General features: G+C 41.0%; 2 protein-coding genes across 3 annotated transcripts; both read right to left on the bottom strand.

Moving 5' to 3' along the window:
* Positions 1-9,448: 9,448 nt before the first annotated feature.
* Positions 9,449-12,084, bottom strand: stoml3b (stomatin (EPB72)-like 3b). The gene is made up of 7 exons (XM_028421485.1): positions 11,948-12,084; positions 10,693-10,796; positions 10,515-10,587; positions 10,345-10,427; positions 10,049-10,252; positions 9,831-9,965; positions 9,449-9,756 (listed from the first exon to the last, which is right to left on the bottom strand). The coding sequence occupies exons 1-7, from the start codon at positions 12,009-12,011 to the stop codon at positions 9,568-9,570; spliced, it is 852 nt and encodes a 283-aa protein (XP_028277286.1). The 5' UTR covers positions 12,012-12,084; the 3' UTR covers positions 9,449-9,567.
* An 884-nt stretch (positions 12,085-12,968) lies between these two features.
* On the bottom strand, positions 12,969-20,210 carry proser1 (proline and serine rich 1). Of its 2 annotated transcripts, XM_028422148.1 has the most exons (12): positions 19,609-20,210; positions 19,464-19,529; positions 19,155-19,223; positions 18,977-19,071; positions 18,747-18,840; positions 18,435-18,545; positions 18,094-18,195; positions 17,715-17,793; positions 17,421-17,513; positions 15,128-16,472; positions 14,139-14,283; positions 12,969-14,035 (listed from the first exon to the last, which is right to left on the bottom strand). In XM_028422148.1, the coding sequence occupies exons 1-12, from the start codon at positions 19,651-19,653 to the stop codon at positions 13,910-13,912; spliced, it is 2,370 nt and encodes a 789-aa protein (XP_028277949.1). In that variant the 5' UTR covers positions 19,654-20,210; the 3' UTR covers positions 12,969-13,909. The 2 variants fall into 2 exon arrangements, with proteins under 2 accessions (XP_028277949.1, XP_028277950.1); XM_028422149.1 differs by lacking the exon at positions 17,421-17,513.
* Between the last annotated feature and the right edge of the window lie 19 nt (positions 20,211-20,229).

Below are 20,229 nucleotides of genomic sequence, written 5' to 3'. Positions count from 1 at the left end.
GTCAGGCTAATGATTTAGGCTCGCTCAAAGACACCAGCCATTAAGGAGAAGCAATAGTTATCTTCTTTATTTTCCTTACAGTCTATGTAAAACTGGCCCTTTGGTTGAGGAATCCAGAGAGGAACTCATCAATTATTTTGCATTCCTGTGAGTTAATGAAGCTGTCCTTGAAGGGAGATGGAGGTCGGTTTAATCTGCAATAAAAAAAACAACAACAACAAAAAAACTATAAGAGAGAGCAACAACCCGGATACTTTAGGAAGCAATTAAATTTTTCTCTCAAGAGTTCTGGTGCTTCATATTTAGTCAGGCTGCCCATGTAACACACAGACACTAGAGACTTACAGGAAATTGCAGTTTTACTGTCACAGTTGTAATCTGCTAAATCAAATTAAAATATTTTAAATAAAAATATGATGTGGCAGGTCAATTCATTCATTCAAGGAGTTATAATTTTCACATTGTAACCAGCAAGAGTAGAAAGAAAAGAGAATGCCCTTTAGGGCAGGAAAAAAGAGATAAAACGACTGCTCAGATTGTTCGCATGTAAGTGAAGGACGGGAAGGCGAAGAGGAGGCGAGTTAGGGTGCGAAGTGTTTTGTAATGAGTTTTTTTTTCTCAAGAGACATTGTACAATAGAAGGCAGAACTGGGTGAAACCCTCTGCAATAAAAGCATTTCTAGCTCTTTTGGTGAAATCGCACAAGTATGCACAAGTCTGCATGTTCCTGTGAAAATTGTGTGCACAGGCCGTTACAGGCAAAGAGCAGAAACAACGGCTTAGAGGGGATTAATCCATACTGTAGGTGTGATCACTGCAGGAGGTTTAACAAGCCTCTCTCAAGATGTTTCTAACATGGCAAGGCAGTTTTAGGCAATCATAGGATTCCAAAATAATGATTATCTGAAGTAGCAAAACATGTCAACTGTCAACAACTGCAACTAAAAAAATGACTTATGCAACTATTGAAACTGTAGAAACACATGAAATAAACAGGTCTAATTATTGCCACTAAACAGCCAATGCAACATGGCAACTCTTGCAAGTGACCAAACTCATGTAACTACAGTAAATAAACATGGCAACTCCTGCAACTAGACCAACCACCGAACAATGGTAACACCTCCAACTAAAATCACCAACTGCTGAGCTCAGACATTCTGCAGGATGTACAGAAAACAGAGATTAAAACGGATGTGTCAGTGAAATGACATGATGATGAGAAGATACAGTAGTAGATGGGAGGAGAAGTTTTCACATATGTCAGCGCTGGAAGGCAGCAGTATATAAAGTAATATAAAACCATAAACAACCACACTCTGAAAATGTTAACCTTGACAACCTGAATTGACTCTGGTGTGTTTTTTCCCCTCTCAAAGTAAAGTCTTCCAGATGTCTTCTTACTTTTTTACAAAAAAGTCTATACAATGAACGCCCTGCCTTGAACCTGAAACAATAAAACCACTGAATATTAATGGATTCAGTTTCATTGGCCAGCTGGGGGAGTACTATCTGCTCACTTGTTTACAAGCCTGTTGAAAACAGACTGAAGTTATATTTCCTGCCTGGGTGTCTGTTCTCTTTAGCACGTAGCTTCAGCATGTGTCCTGTGGCAACACTATCGCTGAACTGGCTGCTAAGATGGCAGCTCCCACTGCTGGGCAGAGATGAATTCCTAAAATTCCTAAATGTATTCAGCTATTGACAAAGTAAAGAATCTTTACTACTGGAAGTGCTCTGCGGGATCAAAGATTGACAAACAGACAAACAACATGTGCTGTAATCCACACACTGTCTGCTCCACTTTTCCTCTGTATACACTGCCAATGTTTATCCTCGACTGGTGCACACAATCAAATGATTAACTAATTATAAATAAAGAGACGAGATTCATAGAGGCGGGGACAGGGGAGGGATGGAGGGGTGTGAGAAAGAGACGTGTCGTGTTAGAGGGTGAGAGAATTCTCTGTGAGGACACAGAGTGGCAAATCGATTACAGCACTGATGTATTGCTGCAGCTTGTGCTGATGACAACAGTCCTGGGATGCTGAGCACTAAGCCAGGTCACAGTGGATGAACCAGAACCAGAATAAGCTGTGTTTTCAGTGAGACACAAACTCAATCTGGCAAAACCCTAATCATAATAAGACAGAACAATGGTTTGGGAGCAGGCTTGAGATTTTTGGTGACGTGAATATAAATTATGCAATTCTGACTGTAAAAATGAAGAAAGATATCTTGTACAGATACTGCTATAAGAGAGTTCAGGGGGCTTTGTGCTCCAGGCTACTTCTTTTACATAATTTTTAATATCTTTACTTATTAAAGAGCATTTCTTGAGAATGAGAACTGATTTTTACCTTGTGATGGTATACCAGATTATAGTATTCCATAAATTGGAATGTGTCTTTGTTTCACCTATTTGCTCTGCAAAAACAACAGTCTTGTGTCTGTTGTCATGGCGATGCCATATGCCTGAAACACACATCCATGACCCTGTCATTTTCCATCAGTGAAAAGGGTCAGCACTGTGTAGAGAGAGGACTTTTTACTTTTACATCCACAGTTTTTGCATATGTTCTGCTGTGTGTCACACACACAATGGTAAACAGTGACAGGCGGACACACAAAACACAGACAAAGTACTAGAGTGAAGGAGCACTCACATTCTTGCAAAAGTGTGGACAGACAGGCCACTGAAGTGATGAGGGCATGGATAAGATGAAAATCTCACATCAGGCTTCGTATCTATCGAGTGCTGCATTTAATCTGGTCAGAAGGTGAGAAAGGATGACAATGTCTGAATGAAGCTCAGAAGAGGAGTAAATTGGGGGGGGGGCTCTTTTATCCTGATTTACTGAATGTGAGCAGCAATCGCTCTGAGAGGGCAAAAGAATGATATAGATCTGAGAAACACTCAGGGGACATGCAGATGGATACAGAAAAGAGAGAGTTGTTGCAGGAAAGTACAGATTACTAATTAGGAATTGGAGGGAAATTCATCAGAACCTCTATATTGGGATATACAAAGCTCTGTTTCTGAAATGACTTGCTGATATAAACCCAAGAGGCAAAAATAATGATTAAAAATCCCTTACCAGATATAATTAGTCCTGAATTGCTCACATTGATGTAACTGGAATTGTTTCTCCCTCTGTTTAGGCTAGGAATTTAAAAAACAAAGTCAGGAGGGTGCTCCATAGAGATAGTGGGATTAATCACCACAAAGTTCCAAAACACAGGCCCTGTGGTTAGTTATCTCATGTGCATACTGCACATCAAATGTTCAAAATTTAGGGAAATTACAGCAATAGGCATAACAGATTCAGCGTTGTTGCTAAGAACTAGAAAATACCTGCTGGACAGAAACATCATTTATCCATTTATTTTAGTTAAAATAAACCAAAGGCAGTCAGTGATTCATTAAGCACGTATCCACTGGAAATATATGTTTGGCTCTTTAAAAGCGTTAACAGATGGGCTGGTTGGATTATAATCTGTGAAATATCACAGACAAGAATGTATGTTCTGCAACAGTATGGATGAGAAAAAGCTACAGACACTCCGCAATACACCGGTAACTAGCATGACCTGGAACGTAGGTGACAGTGGGTGGCATAGCTAGATAATATAGCTAAGAGATAGCTGGGCGAAAATGCTAATGCTATTTTAACTACATTTATTTTAAGGGTGAAAGTAGCTACCACTGCTGTGACCACTCCAACAACGCTAGCATTGCAGCTAAATTGTATGCTAACTACAGTGAGTGTTTCATGTCCTGTTTGTAATCATAATTTTGAGATTAATGTGAGGAGAAGTCAGAACTCTGTCTTTAATTCTGTTTTATTTTTTTACAGTAGACCTTAATGGATGGATAATGTGGCAGAATAATATTTGCAGCTAAATCTAATATATTCTGCACACGTTTCATTTTTTTTTTTTTATCCTGTTGCTCAGTCCTGTCACCTGCACTGACACTGTCTGTGTCTTTGTTGTTGGTCCAGCAGGCAGCAGGCACATGTGGCTATTACAGAAGCCATTTGTCTTTGGCACTTTGCTTTATTCCTCTCCTCCCCCACTGGAGAGCAGACAGGTTTTACAGCCTTGTGGTCCCAGGGGAACCCCAGTGACACACACACACACACACACCCCTGCCCCATCTCGCTTTCATCCATATATACACACTTCTACACAGATTTAAATTCCAGCACACAGTAAAAGAGAAGTAATAGAACTGGACAAACTGACAACATGTGCATAACCATAATTTATGACTCCTGATGACTCCACGGGACATGATTAGATTTAGTGCAGGATTCACATTAAAATGCAGTGTAGCACTTAAAAATGAAACCATGTTTTTCTAATTCAGTCCATGCTGGCGTGCATGTAATTAATCTCCATTGACATCACCTTGTACATTTTCCCAAGGCTACGCTGTGATTGAAATGAACAAGAGTGTAAACAGCTGCCGACAGAAAAAAATAAGCAGCTTCTTGTCCATTGTGTAAAAAAAATACTTTGTATTCTATACACATAGAATCATCCATCAGGATAAAGCTTAGTGAGAAAGCCTATTCAGAAATAAGCTAAGCTTTAGTCATCCACTCCTTCTCCTCCCATCTATGTCCGCGACACAACACAGACAGAAATAGAAGTGAAATAAGCTAAATGCTCCATTTTCACAAGACACAATAGACACCCTGCAGACGGAATTTCACAAGTGATGATTCACTGAAGTGCAGCTGTGTGTTTGTATGCGTGAACTGAGCACTATATGCACAGCGAAGGGATTACCATCATAGAGAACAGCAAAGAAGCAAGAAGAATACCCTGAAATAGCACTCTCCAGCTCTCCAGCTGCCTGATTGTCGTGTTTTATATAGATGTGCTTCAAGAACAACAGACCTGCTCCTTAGAAACAATCTTTTCCGGTCTGACTGTGTCAGTCATCAACAGTCATCCCCATCTGTTTTATCCCTTTAGATTTTTTAGAAAGATTTCGCCACTTCCTCCTCTCTTTTCCATTGCCTCCTCCACCTTAATAATACAGTTAATGAGTGCAGGGTGAAGTAATCAATCCCATTTTCACTCTTTCAGACGGCGTTTCTGCAGACTGTATCTGCTCAAATAATCCTCCCTGACTCTCTGTCCCACTCCACTCCCACATGAGCATCTTCTTCTACCCTAGGGGGAGGCATTCTATATCGCAGGGGGGTGCTGTAACAGGATTTCTGCAGGATCTTGGGGTCAGAGTGGGTGGTCATACCTAACTGAATAAAGAGAATGAAAAAATAAGATCATCTGCAATAAAAGCTGATTTTTATCCTTATTGCTGCAACCTGCTTAGAAAATGACAATAGGTCGGTAATAGGATTTATTAGCCGAGGCAAAATAACAAATGGCCAAACATAGCATGCCCATCAGTTAAAAACATGTTCACACACACAACGCTCACCTCATTCACACACTGGATGAGCAAAGAAGTGAAAATTGTGGTCATGAAACCGTTTCCCATTTATATGTGAGCAGCAGCCATGAACTTTCTGTGTATGCAGGCACAATTATCACCTTCACACACACATTCGGGCACTATCACTGCAGCAGGAGCAGAGACAAAGAGAGAGCTTCTCATTGAGAGGATATGTAGCTTACCCACATGTGCTTAATGTAATTGTTTTTTCTGTGTTTCTTTTGGCAAACAGTGGGAATGTGTCCCTATTAAACCAGAGCGCTTCACTGTCTGGTTTTCGCTGTGCTCTGCAGACTGTAAGGATGGAGAGTAGCTGTGATGGACAAAAGGGAAGACAAGGGAAAAACAGGAGGGGAATATGGTGGAAAGATTTTAAAAATAAACTGACTGCCCGGTTGTGGATAAGAGAATTATGGAGAGGGTGAGGAAGATGTGATTGATTGGTGGAGAGAGGCAGTTAAATCACATGCTAACATATAGATCCAGATCCAGACAGGGGGGAGACGTGGAGGAGAGGAGAAAAGAGGGTGTCTGTCCACGCTGGTTGCTGGTAGCACCGCATTGTTATTAGCAAAGCCCCCTCCTCACCCACCCACCACACTCACTCCTGTCGCAGAGGAAAAAATGTTAACTCTTGCATGGCTGGTGGATGAAACTGTATGAGCTGAGACAAAGAGGAGAGGAGAGGAGAGGAGAGGAGAGGAGAGGAGAGGAGAGGAGAGGAGAGGAGAGGAGTTGAGTTTATTTCAGATGCTAAACCGTGCAGTAAAGAAAGAAAAACCTCTGTGGCACTGTGAAAAAAAAAAGTTGCCCACTCAAACCCACGCAGTCAGACATAAAGCTGGAAAGCAGAGATGGTCCAGACAAAAGAGTGCAACTTAGACAGTCTGAGTCACTGCTGTGTATTTTCAGAGAATATAGTAATAGAAACAAATGATGCTGCAGAGAGTGGGGGGGGGGGATGGGGATGGGGATCTGAGGGATTCTAGTAAGTATTGTAATGTGTGTGTGTGTGTGTGTGTGTGTGTGTGTGTGTGTGTGTAATGTGGGCAAACCCCAGGGGCGTGGGGGAGGGAGAATTTACCAGGGATCAGTGAGAGGTGAGCAAAGAATAGAGCGAGATGGGGAGTTTGTAAGGAAGGTAATGTGCAAGTATTTTCAGTGCTTTAAAGAATGTAAGTGAAATCCTACTAGGTAAAGACCTGCTCTGGGTGGAGGGTTCACATGTGCTACAGTTTATTTTAAGGAATATGGTGAAGGCTAAAACAAAGATCTATAGTGAAAAAAGTATAAATAATTCATCATGTGAACATAAAGTTAACAGCTCCTACAGTTCTTCCCTTATAAAAACATTGCTGCTCACATGTTCATTCATAGAGTTCCATTCATTTGCTAAATAAAGGCTTTAGATTAATTGCTACCACAGTTAACATGATCTAAAACACACAGCTTGTCTATTGAACTGACTGTAAGTCTTTAGCAAATAGATCCATATTTATACACACCAGCGTAAAGCCTGTCCCCCCCACGAGACAAGTGTATGTGTGTGTGTGTGTCTGTGCATGTGCTTGTGTGTTTGAGATCAGCGGAGGCGTGCCTCTCTGTTCACCCCCTGACATCCTGCCTGTGACTGCAGGGGAGGAGCTACAACAGGCTCATTGCCACCTTTCAGACAAAAGCCAGCGTGAATTTGAGAATGTGTTGAATGTGTCGTATGCTTTGAATTCACACATATAACCCGTACACATACTCACATATAAGCGCTCATATATAACCTATATAACATGTATCATTAGTGAGCAAAGAACGACTCCAACAATCACAAGTTTTATTTATATATGTTATTTCTTGCCTTGTCTGCTATCTATTTCCTCTACATAAACAAAACTGCTGCCCTCCAATCAAAAGTAAAAATCTGTTATATAAATATAATATATATAATAAATACAACCTTGCACATATGTACTCACATGTTCTCCTTCTCTCTCTCCTTCAGTTCACTTGGCAACCCCCCCCCCCTTCTCTCCCCCTGTTCATCTCCTCTGTTCTGTCCTATAAAATGACCTTGAAGGTCGCACCGGTGCGCTACACTCACAGGCTCTCGTGACAAACTGTCTTACCTGCAGAAACACACACACATACACACAAACACTGTATAGCAGGCACCTGGGACATTCACACACACACACACACACACTGCTGCGAGCAGTTTTCCTGGCAGAGATCTGCTGAATTGATCAGACACAGCAGAGGTCAGATGTGAGGAATCAATCACACATGCATCAGCATCTAGAACAGCAACTACAGCAGACAGTGTTCAGTTATAAACCAAGGCCACGGTGTCTGCTGCCCCTGCTTCGATGCCATGTCAACATCCACATTAACACGACAGGAGGGTGGAGGGGTGGGATTTGGCAAGATTTAGCCAAATGGACTACAAGATCCATAAATGTGGGAAGCCTCTGATATTGGGATCAATACTGGCAGCAGACAAATCCGATAAAACTACACTTCCTACACATGTTTTTTTTTTTTTTTTTTTTTTGGGGGGGGGGGGGGGGGGGGTTGAATCATATCCACTACACATTTCTGAACAAGGCATGCACACTGGAAACAAAGCAAACTTTCAGACGTTTCAAAGCTGCAGTCAAACAAATAAAAAAGCTGACAGTCTGTAAAACTACTCTGCTCAATCTCAAGGACAACTTGATCAATTCCTTTGTATACTGTGGGACACCGATCAATCAGGACAGCTCAGTGGGGGAAAAAAACCTCGATATGTGTGCCATCCCTTCTCGTCTTTCCTCTTACACCACAACGATGAGGCTGACAACATCTTAAAGACTTTAAAAATGGGACTATAAACTTGAACAGCTGTTTAATGGCTGGTTATATTCTGAAGCTGCACTGTAACGGCACGCTTATAATTTACATCTTTAAAGCTGCACATGGTATTTAATCATATTGTACAGTGCACAGCATAATAATCATCAATTACATGTGTTAAGAAATAAAAACAAATTCCTTCAAACTCTATTCTTCGAGGGTACTTCTCACTGCAGTGGATCTTAGCTGGAGTTAGGTCTAAAGCCTCTAATCTATGCTTGATCATTAACAACACCCACAGAGACCTGACCTGCTCCATCCATCACATCAACCTCATCTTCCATCTGACCTCACTTTCACTCTCAACATGCTTCAAATTCTTAAGAGGAGCAGCTCAGATTTCACAACAAACCACACAGAATCCTGCCCACATGAGTAAGTCATTAGATTAGAGACCCAGATTTCTGGGTGAACAGAGTCAAGATACAAATCCTACCAGCAAATTCAATGTGCGACACTTCTTCATGAAACTGATGCTGGCCTCTGAAGCATCGCTGTAAAAAAAAAATAATAACCCGCAGAGCGTTTTCAGTCGTGCTACTCACCTCCAGGTTTCTCTGGTGTTGATTCACTGGAGAATGTCGGTCAAAATGCAGGAGATGTGAAACACACAAACACATGCGCATCTTTCCACTCCCTCCTCACCCTGTCTCTGCTCGGCAGAAAACGATGTACAGAGAGCAAGAGAGAGAGAGAGAGAGAAAGAGAGAGAGAGGTACTGCGGAGAGGAGGAGGTGGAGGAGGAGGGAGATGGAGGAGGAGGGAGATGGAGGAGGAGCGGTGCTGATGCTGCAGCCGACACCTGGCAGAGCATCCTCATGCTCACGCAGACATTTTTTTTCTCTTATAACATGTTTGCGCCCTCTGCTGGGCAGAGGTAGTAAAGCATTTGGTGCAAATAGGAAAATCATTAAAATACTCAATTAAAGTTGTATTAGTTATATAAAAGTGTGCCCGTTTAAGATGAAAATCACAAACACCAGTCAGTGAAATATATAATGAATATTTAAAGCTCAAGAGGAAACTGAAGCGTTTGACTGCTCAATAGTGAACAAAAGACTAAATTTATTTTAACACAGCATGGCACCATAAACATAACTCCTGAGAAAAAAAAAAACATGTGACATTATTTCACATCCTGAGAGTCTTTAAGAGAACACATAGAAATACAGGAGTTTTCATCTCATCTAATGCTGCAGACCCAAACCTCACTTCCTCATGAAGTGAGACATGACATCCATGGGCAGGGGGAAGATGATGGTGGAGTTCTTCTCTGCTGCGATGGTGTTGAGGGTCTGCAGGTAGCGGAGCTGCAGGGCAGATGGAGACTCTGCGATGACGAGGGACGCCTCCTTCAGGGCACGAGATGCATTCATCTCACCCTCTGCTGCAATCACCTACACAGGATGGAAGAGTGAGGTCAGCATCATAAATAAATATAACAAAAACATGTCTGTGTGTTGTGTGTTACCTTTGCCCTGGCCTCTCGTGCAGCCTCTGCTTCAGCAGCCATGGCTCTTTGCAGCTGTTGTGGCAGCTTCACGTCTTTGATTTCCACACGCTCCACCTTGATGCCCCAGTTGTCTGTGGCTTCATCCAGGCTAGTCTGAAAAAGACAGAAGGAGGTAGAACTCACAAATGTAGCTTTATCAAATTATAGGGGCTCTTCATGGCTTCTAGATTCTGCACCTGCATGCTGTGAGCGATGCCCTCGCGGTCAGACAGGACCTCAGCCAGGTTCTTAGTTCCCAGGACATTTCTGAGGGTGGTTTGTGCCAGCAGACGGGTGGCAAAGTCTGCATTGGACACGTTGGCCACAGATGCAATGGGGTCACTGACTCGGAAGTAAACCACACCGTCCACACAAACTGTGACTGAATCCTTTGTCAGGATCTAGAGTAGAGACACAATATCCACAGAGTTTTATCTGGTCATTTTTAATGCTGTGAACAGGTATTTGTGTCAGAAAGTGTTGTTTTCTGTACCTCCTGTGGTGGGATGTCAAATGAAACTGTTCGCAAGTCCACTTTCACAAAAGAGTCAGTGCATGGTAAAACAAAGAAAATTCCTACAGACACCAAAAACAAATAAAAAAAAATGTTAAACACAAATCTGATTTCTTAACAACTGGTCTACAAATTGTTTTTGTTTCTACCTGGTCCTTTAGCTTTCCTGTCTGTGATGCGGCCAAGTCTGAAGATGACGGCGCGCTCATACTCCTGAACAATCTGCAAAAACACAAACCAAATAACACAAGTTCAATTCATTGTCAAGAAAATGAAATGATGGTTTTTGCACCTTGGCTCTCTGTGCATTTACTGCACCTCACTCACCTTTAGACAAAACCAGATCGTGATGGGGAAGAAGCAAAACGCAAAGAGGCCTGAGAGAATGACAATAAACCAACCAACGCATCCCAAAGAGCCGGTTCGTTCAGCTGCATGGAGAGAAGCAGAGACAACAGAGTGTGTTTGACATACTATGAAAGCTATGAACAAGGATTCAATTGTAAACATCTGCCATAAACCTGACCATGATGAGCAGCTTACATGTGATATACAGCACTAACAGTTTAAATAGGCCATACACAGATCAAACAGTTAAAGGTTTACTTTAGCTGCAGTATATCTGGAATCCTTTGTTGTATGAGGTTTCAGATATCTGTCCACTTGGCATACTGGGTATGAGCTGCCAGCTCCACTGACTGCAAGAAAGCCTCTAAACAAGAGCATGTGCTTTCATGGTTGATAAGTGAGTAGCAGCTGTGATTACATTTTAAAGTGAGGCCTCAATTTGATCATCTTTTACAAGTTTCTGATGACAAGTATTCATTCTTTCTAGCCCAAACCACAGAAAATGATTTAACCCCAGGTTCTCATTGCTGAGCTAATGTGTGTAAGGACTGTTATTTGTTAGACAATGTTACAAAAACACTTCAAGTGTAATTAAAAAGAAAGTTTAACACATTTAAACTGTATAGCTATCATATTTATGTATGTTTCTTTGTTAACCAAATAACAAAAAGCAAAACATTTACATTTGCCAAACTCCCATTGTATTTGTACGTTTTGTATATGTTACACATATACCAGTGTCTATGTCATATCGTCTTGTCCAACACAATAGTAATAGTAAAGTACAGGAAAATGAACCTGATATGACAAACACTTATCAAAAACCATATTAAAAAACATTTACATACACACGAGGTAATACGCATCACCTGACAGCTCTCCCTTTCTCTCTTTGCTTCATGGAGCCTTACTATGGACACACACAAACACTCACAGTCACATGCTTTGGGGAGTCTTTATCTAGAACACATGTGACTGCTGTCTCTATGACGATGGAGTTATATACTCGTGCCCTATAGGACCTGTTTTCCACCTGCACAGGTGAGTTCCTATCCACATAATACATAATACACTCCTGCTGACACAGCCGACAATGTTTAAACACTGAGTTGTTAGTTCAAGGAAAAGTAAACAAAACATTAGTTTAATTGAACTTTAACCCAAGCCTTTGACTGTAATATACTACTCTTCAAAACAAGTTATGTTGAATTACAAGGCAACTTTTTAAACTTACATATTAAGTCTTCTTTGCTCATTCCTCTTCTCTTCTGGCTTTCCATCTGGCTTTCCATTTCCATATGCTGGTTGGGACTGGAAGTGAAACTGTTGAAGTGAATCTAACCAGGAAGGATAGACCCAGCCTTTTAAAGCAGCAATGCTGCAGTAAAATATTACCATGTAGAGGTGTGGCTCGGTGTCTGAGTCAATCATAGACAGAGTGTAATTGTCCAAACACTACGAGGTCAAGGGATAATCAGATGTTGTAAATCCTGGATTCTGTAAAATGCACATTTTATGTACGATTAAAGGAAAACATCCTGCGTAGCTGTCAAAATAATGTAGATATATTATGTCTAACAGGATGTATTTCCCCATAACAGACTTTCAGTGAGAGTCTTACTGAGCCCAGCTTCAAAATTTCTGTCACTTCCTATAACAAAAAGAAACACTTCCGTATTTCATGTCTGAAATGTGAACGCTGTGCCTGTATCTATTTGATCTGTGTAGAAAATGTCTTATAACATTTTATTTATCAATTATTCAGCAAAAAAATTCACTTCCTGTTATACACCACACAGAGTCCTAACAAAAAGTTTACACACTTCTTAAGATTTTGTTAAAGGTATAATTCATCCCACAAATCCTTTCAAAAATCATTGAAGCACATGTGTCATTATCAATTTGGATTTACCCTTTTCTTGTGACTAACCAACACATGACAGTGTATTGAGCTATTGCTCAATACACTGTCTATGAATGCTGATAAGGAAGCACTAATTAGAAATATCTATAACCTGCATGTATTAGTTAAGGTCAAGCAACTATTTTTTATGTATATGATGGCATTGTTTTTTTTCTCTTGAAAGCTGACAACAATAACCACATCACTTTTGTGCTTCAGCCTGTTTTGATCATCCTAATGTTTGTATCTCCTGAAAAGCAACCGGCAAGTGATCTTAACTATGGAATGTGCATATCTAGTTGTCTTTATGTTTGTGAAATAAAGTTGGATTTCTTTACTTTGTCTAGCTCCTGTTTTTTTTTTTTTTTTTTTTTTTATTAATGACTTCAGACGGCCATGGCATCACACAGACTACAGATACAAATAAGACCTACACCAACCAGCAGTTCACTGGCAAAATGATCATAAAAACAGGTGCAAATACAAATACAAAAAGGGAAAGAAGAAAAGCATAACAAAGGAAATGTTCAATAATCTCAAACAATAATGTAACTGTCTCTGAGTGAATCTCTGTAGAAGAGGTGTACAGCAAATTAAGTCACATATATCATGCGTGACATATCATCATCATAGCTGTCAAAAGAATGTTGTAAACATATGAAATGTAAATCACAGTAAACTTCTGACAGCAACAAATTAATTCACAAAAATAATAACAAATATGAGCAGAGCTGCCAAATGCAAGTTTTTGTGTATGCCACTCTCATCGCTGACAAACCCATTAAAAACATGCCCACTTCAAAATTTGACTCCACATAATACACTGTAAGTCAGTGAAAAAAGTTAATTTCACAATACCCCAATTCATGAGCATGTCCTTTGTCTCTAAGATTGGACATGAAATACTACATCAGAATACTGTCAATTCATTACATGATGTCATGTAGGTTTTTCACATTTTTTTATAATTCATTAATAAATGGTCAATAAGCTTGATTAAAAACAGGCAAGTTGGGCTAACATTAAAACCAGTCACAGACTACTTGTAGAACCTATCAGTGGATATTTACACATGTTCGCTATGAATAATATTACTAATATGTCTTCTTTCCCACAAACGGTTTCTAGAGTAGTGTTTCTTGTTGGACACAGTAATGGAAAACTCTGACCTGTGGTCCTGTGCTCTTCAGGGTTCAAGGCCAAAAATAAAGCCTGCTGAGGGATAGAGGACAAGGTGGAGCTCAGGAGGTGGAGCATGTAAGTCTACTCAACATTTTAAAGCAAGAAAGGGATTCACTGCCAACCCAGCTGGGGGTGTAGGCCTGGTTGGAGGGGAAACGGGTTTCCTGGGCCTGGAGGATAGTTGGTGAAACTGTTAGGTTGAGGAGGAAAACTCTCCAAAGCAGATGTGGGATGACCCTGGAGAGAGAAAAGAAGTTAAAGCAGTGGTTTGTAGTAGCGAGGGCGAGGCTACCTCTAATATATCTTTATTTGGCTAAAGTTAAGTTTGCAACTAGTGTACCTGCAGTAGAGCAGACTGCATGGATGGGTTGTGGAGACCACCAAGGGCTGCAGGGGAGGCAGAAGGGGAGAAGCCTGGTACGCCAGGGAAGGAGAGCAATCCAGGGAACCCGCTACCTCCTGGAGGCTGAAGTCCACTATTCAACCTAGAACATGCACCATAAGTACAGTCAAACCAGAGAACACGGAATGTATTTTCTGATGCTTTTTTAGAGAATTGAAAAAGTTCAACAGTTTAGGATATATATATGACAACGATGTCACATCTACCGTACATCCATATGATGTTTTACCACAATCAGTATCTTGTTAGCTTTAGTTTAGTTCAACGTGTACAAAACCTGCAGTTCCCAGGTAACCCCAAGAAACGGATGAAAAAGGATGTTATTGCTCTCACATATCAGTAGACAAATATGCTCATTTCCTGGTGTTACTTGTAACTTTATAATGTCAGCATAGAGAACATACCATATAATTGCCAAAGCAAAAATAGCTGGTATGTTATTCATATTATGTGTGTATGTGTATATTATGTTCCTTATAAGAGATTAACTATACAATTTTGTTATTTACTGTGTATAAACATGAAAATGAAGCACACAACCGGAGTACGTGATATGACAACAAAAGGTGGGGCCTATGCTTGCAACACTGCTCCAAGGTGATATACATCTCTGCTAGTGAGGGCAAAGAACTCTCTGAGCCACAAATCAAAGTCTAAAGCTGACATCTAGGCGGACTTATCAAATCCAGAATGGAAACTTTTATGATGTTATTTTTTGTCATTTTATGACCCAAGTGGAATTCTGTTACATGACAATTTTTCTACTGCAAACTCAACTATATCTAATCTGCATTATTAAACAGGAATAAATTGTGACAGCCCTACTGTAATAGCCAATAGTATTCAAACTCAGCTGTCTCTGACCTTATTATGTAAAATTCTGTGTACCAAGGTTTCTGTATCCTGCCCAGTAAAAATTCACATACCCAGGCTGGAAATTGGAGCTGAAGGCAGATGCAAAACCTGGTAAAACTGGTGATGATGATGGAACCCCAACTGCTGCTGCGGCCGCCTGCAGAGGTGCCACTGACGCTACTGAAGATGGAGTGGCCCCTGGCAGTCCCATGAATGACGACAACACAGGGCTCCCAGAACCATGCCCCCCTGACACACCCAGTCCGGGGAAAGTAGTGGGACTAGGCCCAGGTGGAAGGCCTGGGAATATAGAGGGGGCAGAGGTGAGGCCTAGACCAAAAGGCGAGGCTGCATTTGGTGCAGCACTGGGAGCCAAGCCTGGGTAGATGGAGGTTGGTGGGTGGGTAGAAATGTTGGTAGTGGGAGGCATTGTGGGGATAGGCGAAGGGTTGGTGGAAGAAGGAAGCGAGGAAGTAAGAGACGGAAAATGGGGCAGACCTGGATAATGAGAGGGTGCTGGGCTGGAAGACAGTGCTTGGAGACCAGCGATAGCAACAGGACTGGGTAGAGAAACTTGAGGAGAACCCGAAGGGTGCGATAGACCCAAGGAACGGGCCAGGGCTGTCTGAGCAGAACCTGGTGCCACTAATGAGCTAAGAGAGGGTGTGCCAGAGCGAGAGGTGCCTTTGAAAGCAGAAGGCACAGGGCTGTTACTGCCACTGTTACTACCCCCACTGTGTCTATTCAGAGCTCCAGCCATGACAGATTGCGCCTGTGCAGGATGGGCAGGAGAGGGTTTGGGGCTGGGGCCTGAAGTGGAACAGCTCGGAATTACTGGAGTGGAAGATCCAGGAGTGAGAGATGATGGTCCAGAGGGTGTGTAACTGCGAATCACTGATCCTGAGGGGTTACCTGGTTGTAGGTGTATGCCAGGGAAGTTGGGTCCTGCATGGTGGTCTGTGGACTGTGAATAAACCTTCTGGTGAGTTGAGCCCATGGAGTTTGCTTGAGACAGGGAGTCTGGACCGCTGCGGGAAGTAGCAGGGGTACTTGGTCGAGAAACGGCATGGAATGGGGAGGAGGAGAAGCCCCCAGGAACAGGAGTTCCACAAGGGGTGCCTGAGGGAGTGTGGGCTTTAATAACAGAAGAAGGTGTAGGAGTAGCACGACCACCAGGGGTCTGGGGGGCTGCTTTGATCACAGATGGAGATGGAGCAGGTGAGGGAGAGGGGGCGTTGAGATTATGAGAGGGTACCATGCCAGGAAATACTGGTGTGATAGGGGTTGTAGGTTGTGGCTGAGCAGGAGAAGCTTGGGGTGGGACAGGGGTAGAAGGCGTGGATCCATGAGGAATGAGGAGGGGCTTGCTGTTGACTCCAGGTGTGGTGTTTTGTGGATTGCCAGGTTTAGTGTAACCTAGAAGCAAAGGAAATCAGAATTAATTAAAAAAGATCTCACAAGGTGTTAGAATGTACCAAAATAAAATTCAATAGCACTAAAAAGGTTCATTAATGACTAATTTCGCTTCAGTCTTAAAAACAGTTCTAGGATAGGCAGAAGTGGTTAAAACTAGAAAACGAGTGTACCAGAGCCAATACATTTATGTAAAAAAAAACACACACATAAAAAGAGAACAGAAACAGCGCAAGAAGAAAAAAATCCTTACATGCAACTTATTACATGGAGCGTCAAAACAATTTTCAAGATTAAAATATGTCTTCTTCTTACCTTTGGGGAAATATTAAAATAACCTAATTGGTTAGTGACCTTAATTCAATCCGTTGTCTGGACACAAAGCTTTGATAATTTGTCAATTTGACAAAACTGGACTCATCATCATGCTTCTGACCAGAAATCTCCCCAAAGGCCTTAAAAGATGTATTTCAATTGTGAAAACTGCACTGTGGCACAGTGTTCAAAAAAATATGTTATCCCAAGCGATGTAAGTTAAAGCACAAAACATGATTCCAGAAAGGCAAATGTAGATTATTCACATTAGTTTGATGCTATTCCTGTCCAGGCAACCCAAAACTCATCCTCACAAAATATACTTCAGCACAGACTGACCAGAAAACAAACAACTGGAAGAAGCACTATACAAGATATACACTGACTCAATTACATTTTGAGGTTGTAATTTGTAACAGCATTGCGGTATACTGAAATGTACTCTAACCTCCTTAACTACTCTAAATTCATTATTTTTCTGGTCACTCGGTGTACTGTCCAGGTAAAAAGCACAGTCTTCACCCAAGAACGGCATTAAACTGAAGAAGCACAGGTAAGCAGCATGCCAGCAAGTTAAGCAGCAGGCTCCAAAGAGTTTCTATTTGCCATCACACACATTCTTCTATCAAATCATACCTGCTACTTTGTGGGTAGAGCTGTAGGGGGGAGGGGGCACGCTGGCTGTTATAACCCCACCCAGAGAAACAAGGCCTGCGTTGTTGTATGCACCTGAGTAGCAGTTGCAAATATTAAGAATGTCCACCACACACAAGAATGGAACACAGTACATCCCACAACTATCTGTAACTCAACCAGCCCCAGATGGCAGGAATAAAACGTACCTAACTATGTGTTATCAAGTGCTCATTTGTCTGTTTCTTTATCACAGAGTAGGCAAATTCAAAGAGAGGTGCATGTTTTTTTTCTTACTTGGTGCGATGGTGGCATGGGGTCGGCATGGTGGTATAGGGTAAGGAACCGGTCGATGAGGATTGTAGGATGAAGGAAACTAAACAAAGAAAAAACAAGAAATATAAGACAATTCACTAATATGAAGCCTAAATGTGCCAAGGGCAACATAGATTACAACATTTGGGTTTAAACTTTCTCAACGTAACAAATGGCATGTGTATGCTTAACTATCATCGTTTTACATAACATGGCTTGACTTAGGTAGGTTTATCAGATGTAAGTTCGATGGGTACTATGTAATTAGTCATGTGAGGCCTTATCACTCAGTCATGAGTTTTTCTGGGACATTAGGGTTAGGGTCACATCATTGAAGCTTATGAGTCATACGAGGACTTACAGGTTTAAACGGTCCTATAATTCGGGAGGCAATTCCTTTTCCCTCCATACTGTTAGAAGTGTCCTCTTTCTTCTCACCTTCCTTTTTTACTGGAGGGTTTCCCTGCGACCAAAAAAAAGACACATTTAAAACACATCATTTTTAAATGCTCTTATTTTCAGCAAATAAAAGTATCCAGAAAATATTATTCCCTAAAATGACAGTAGAACATTAAAAACTATATGGACCTACATAATAAAGATATACATATTCAAATATTTACCTTCATTCAGTTTGTTAGTTGGTAGTGGTTAGCTCAGGACTTATATGTCCGAAACATAGCATAGAGGTTTTGTACTTACAGGGAATGTGCCAGTGACCAAGCTAGGCCTGCCTTTAGGGTACGGATTTCCAGGTATCATTCCACAGGAGGATATCATGGCTACGGGAGCCTTGCAGCCAACCTTACACACCTAATGATTAAAAAAAAGATTATTACTATAAGCATTGTGCTTGTGTGAACAAAACATGTACCGACACATGCATTCTGTTGTGTTAACTTTAGTATACACTTGTTCCTTTTTAACTGCAAATCATCATCCTGTTAATCTCATTTCTCTTGTCCTTTGAGACAACAACACCGAACACAAACACTGCAATGAAGGTCAACATACCTGCTCCAATATCCGACGAGCACGCTTCTTCTCAGACAAGTGTATGCGAAACATGTCCTCCACAGGACGATAATTTTGTGCATCGGAAATATTCCTGTATGGGAAGGAACAGACATTCAACGGGTAACCCATTCGTAAACATTTTCACAACTTACTGTACTACACAAGGTGCCATTGTAATGCAAAATTTCAACTTGGGGCCACAAAAATATATTTTCAAATTTACTTACAATGCTATCAGTTCAAGCACAATCAGTCTGTCCTTTGAAAAGGTGAAGCAATTCAGGATGTTTGCAACTTTAGTTGTAGGGATTGCAACCATTTTCTAAATGCAAATGAAAGGGACAAGTGTCAAAACACAAAATATTTAACAAAACATGGTTTCACAAAACAAAGGCTGTGACTTACATGTTGCAGAGCTTTAACTGCTTTGACCTGCGGTTCTGCCCATGAGAAGTACTTCAGTATTTCTATCACCTGCAAATGTTTAGGACATTGTTAACACATCAATTGTAATGCAAGCTAAAACATCATAACAAATACACTTTTTAGCCTAATTATTTTTTACAGAAATTCTCCCAATAGATAGCAATGGCTACAGAGAACTCAACAAGTAGGTATTTTAGTGGGTCAATGTAGTATATATGACTCATAATATATAAACCACGTGTTTGTGGAAATCCTGTCTATGAAGTATTGAATAGTTAGGGCAGTTACCTGCTCACTGGAGAAATATCCATGCACCTGCTCTATGGCTCTGATCCGCTGATCGGTCAGGACACACTAAAAACAAGAATTCAAGCGTCAGCATAATTTCCAATGTAGTATAATTAAGAAATGTTTAGGATTGGACTCTGCATACCTTTCGTATCTCATCCAAGACGATGTCAAATGATTTCTTGTCCATGTTTGTTGACTTAAACAAACGTTGGATTCTTTGAGAATGAACAGCTACTATACCACGCGAATGGTAAATACACTCTTTATTATACAGCAGATCAAGTTGATTACGATATAATTCATCCGGATTACTTTAAGTATAAATAATTTCACAGATCCAAAATTACTGTTTTAAATTCATAATTATGCATATGCATGGGTAAAAACACTAAATATTCGCAATGAATTATTTACAAACTGCATGATTTGTACAATCCTTAAATACGATAGAACTTTTCCGCCCGTGAACAATGACTTCCAAACAAGACGCTGTCTGTAGAGCAAAACCCGTCTGCACCAGCTTTATCCGCAGCTAACAACAAGCTAGCTAGCTACAGCTGCCCAGTAGAGAACACAATGAAAATACAGATATTTGCATATCTGTTGAGTCAACTTTTGTTTAATGTCCTTGTGAGTGACATTACAATTAAGCGCATAACATGTGAAGATTAATTAAAATCTAAAAATATCGCGCTACGATTGCTACTCTTGCTAGCATCTGACAGCTGGCGCTAGTAACGTCAACACCGTAAGGACCCCTCTG

The sequence above is a fragment of the Parambassis ranga genome, chromosome 14, assembly GCF_900634625.1.
Source record: "Parambassis ranga chromosome 14, fParRan2.1, whole genome shotgun sequence".
NCBI lineage: Eukaryota > Metazoa > Chordata > Actinopteri > Ambassidae > Parambassis > Parambassis ranga.
Note: the sequence above shows the minus strand (reverse complement) of the source record. Positions and strands in the feature narration are given on the sequence as shown.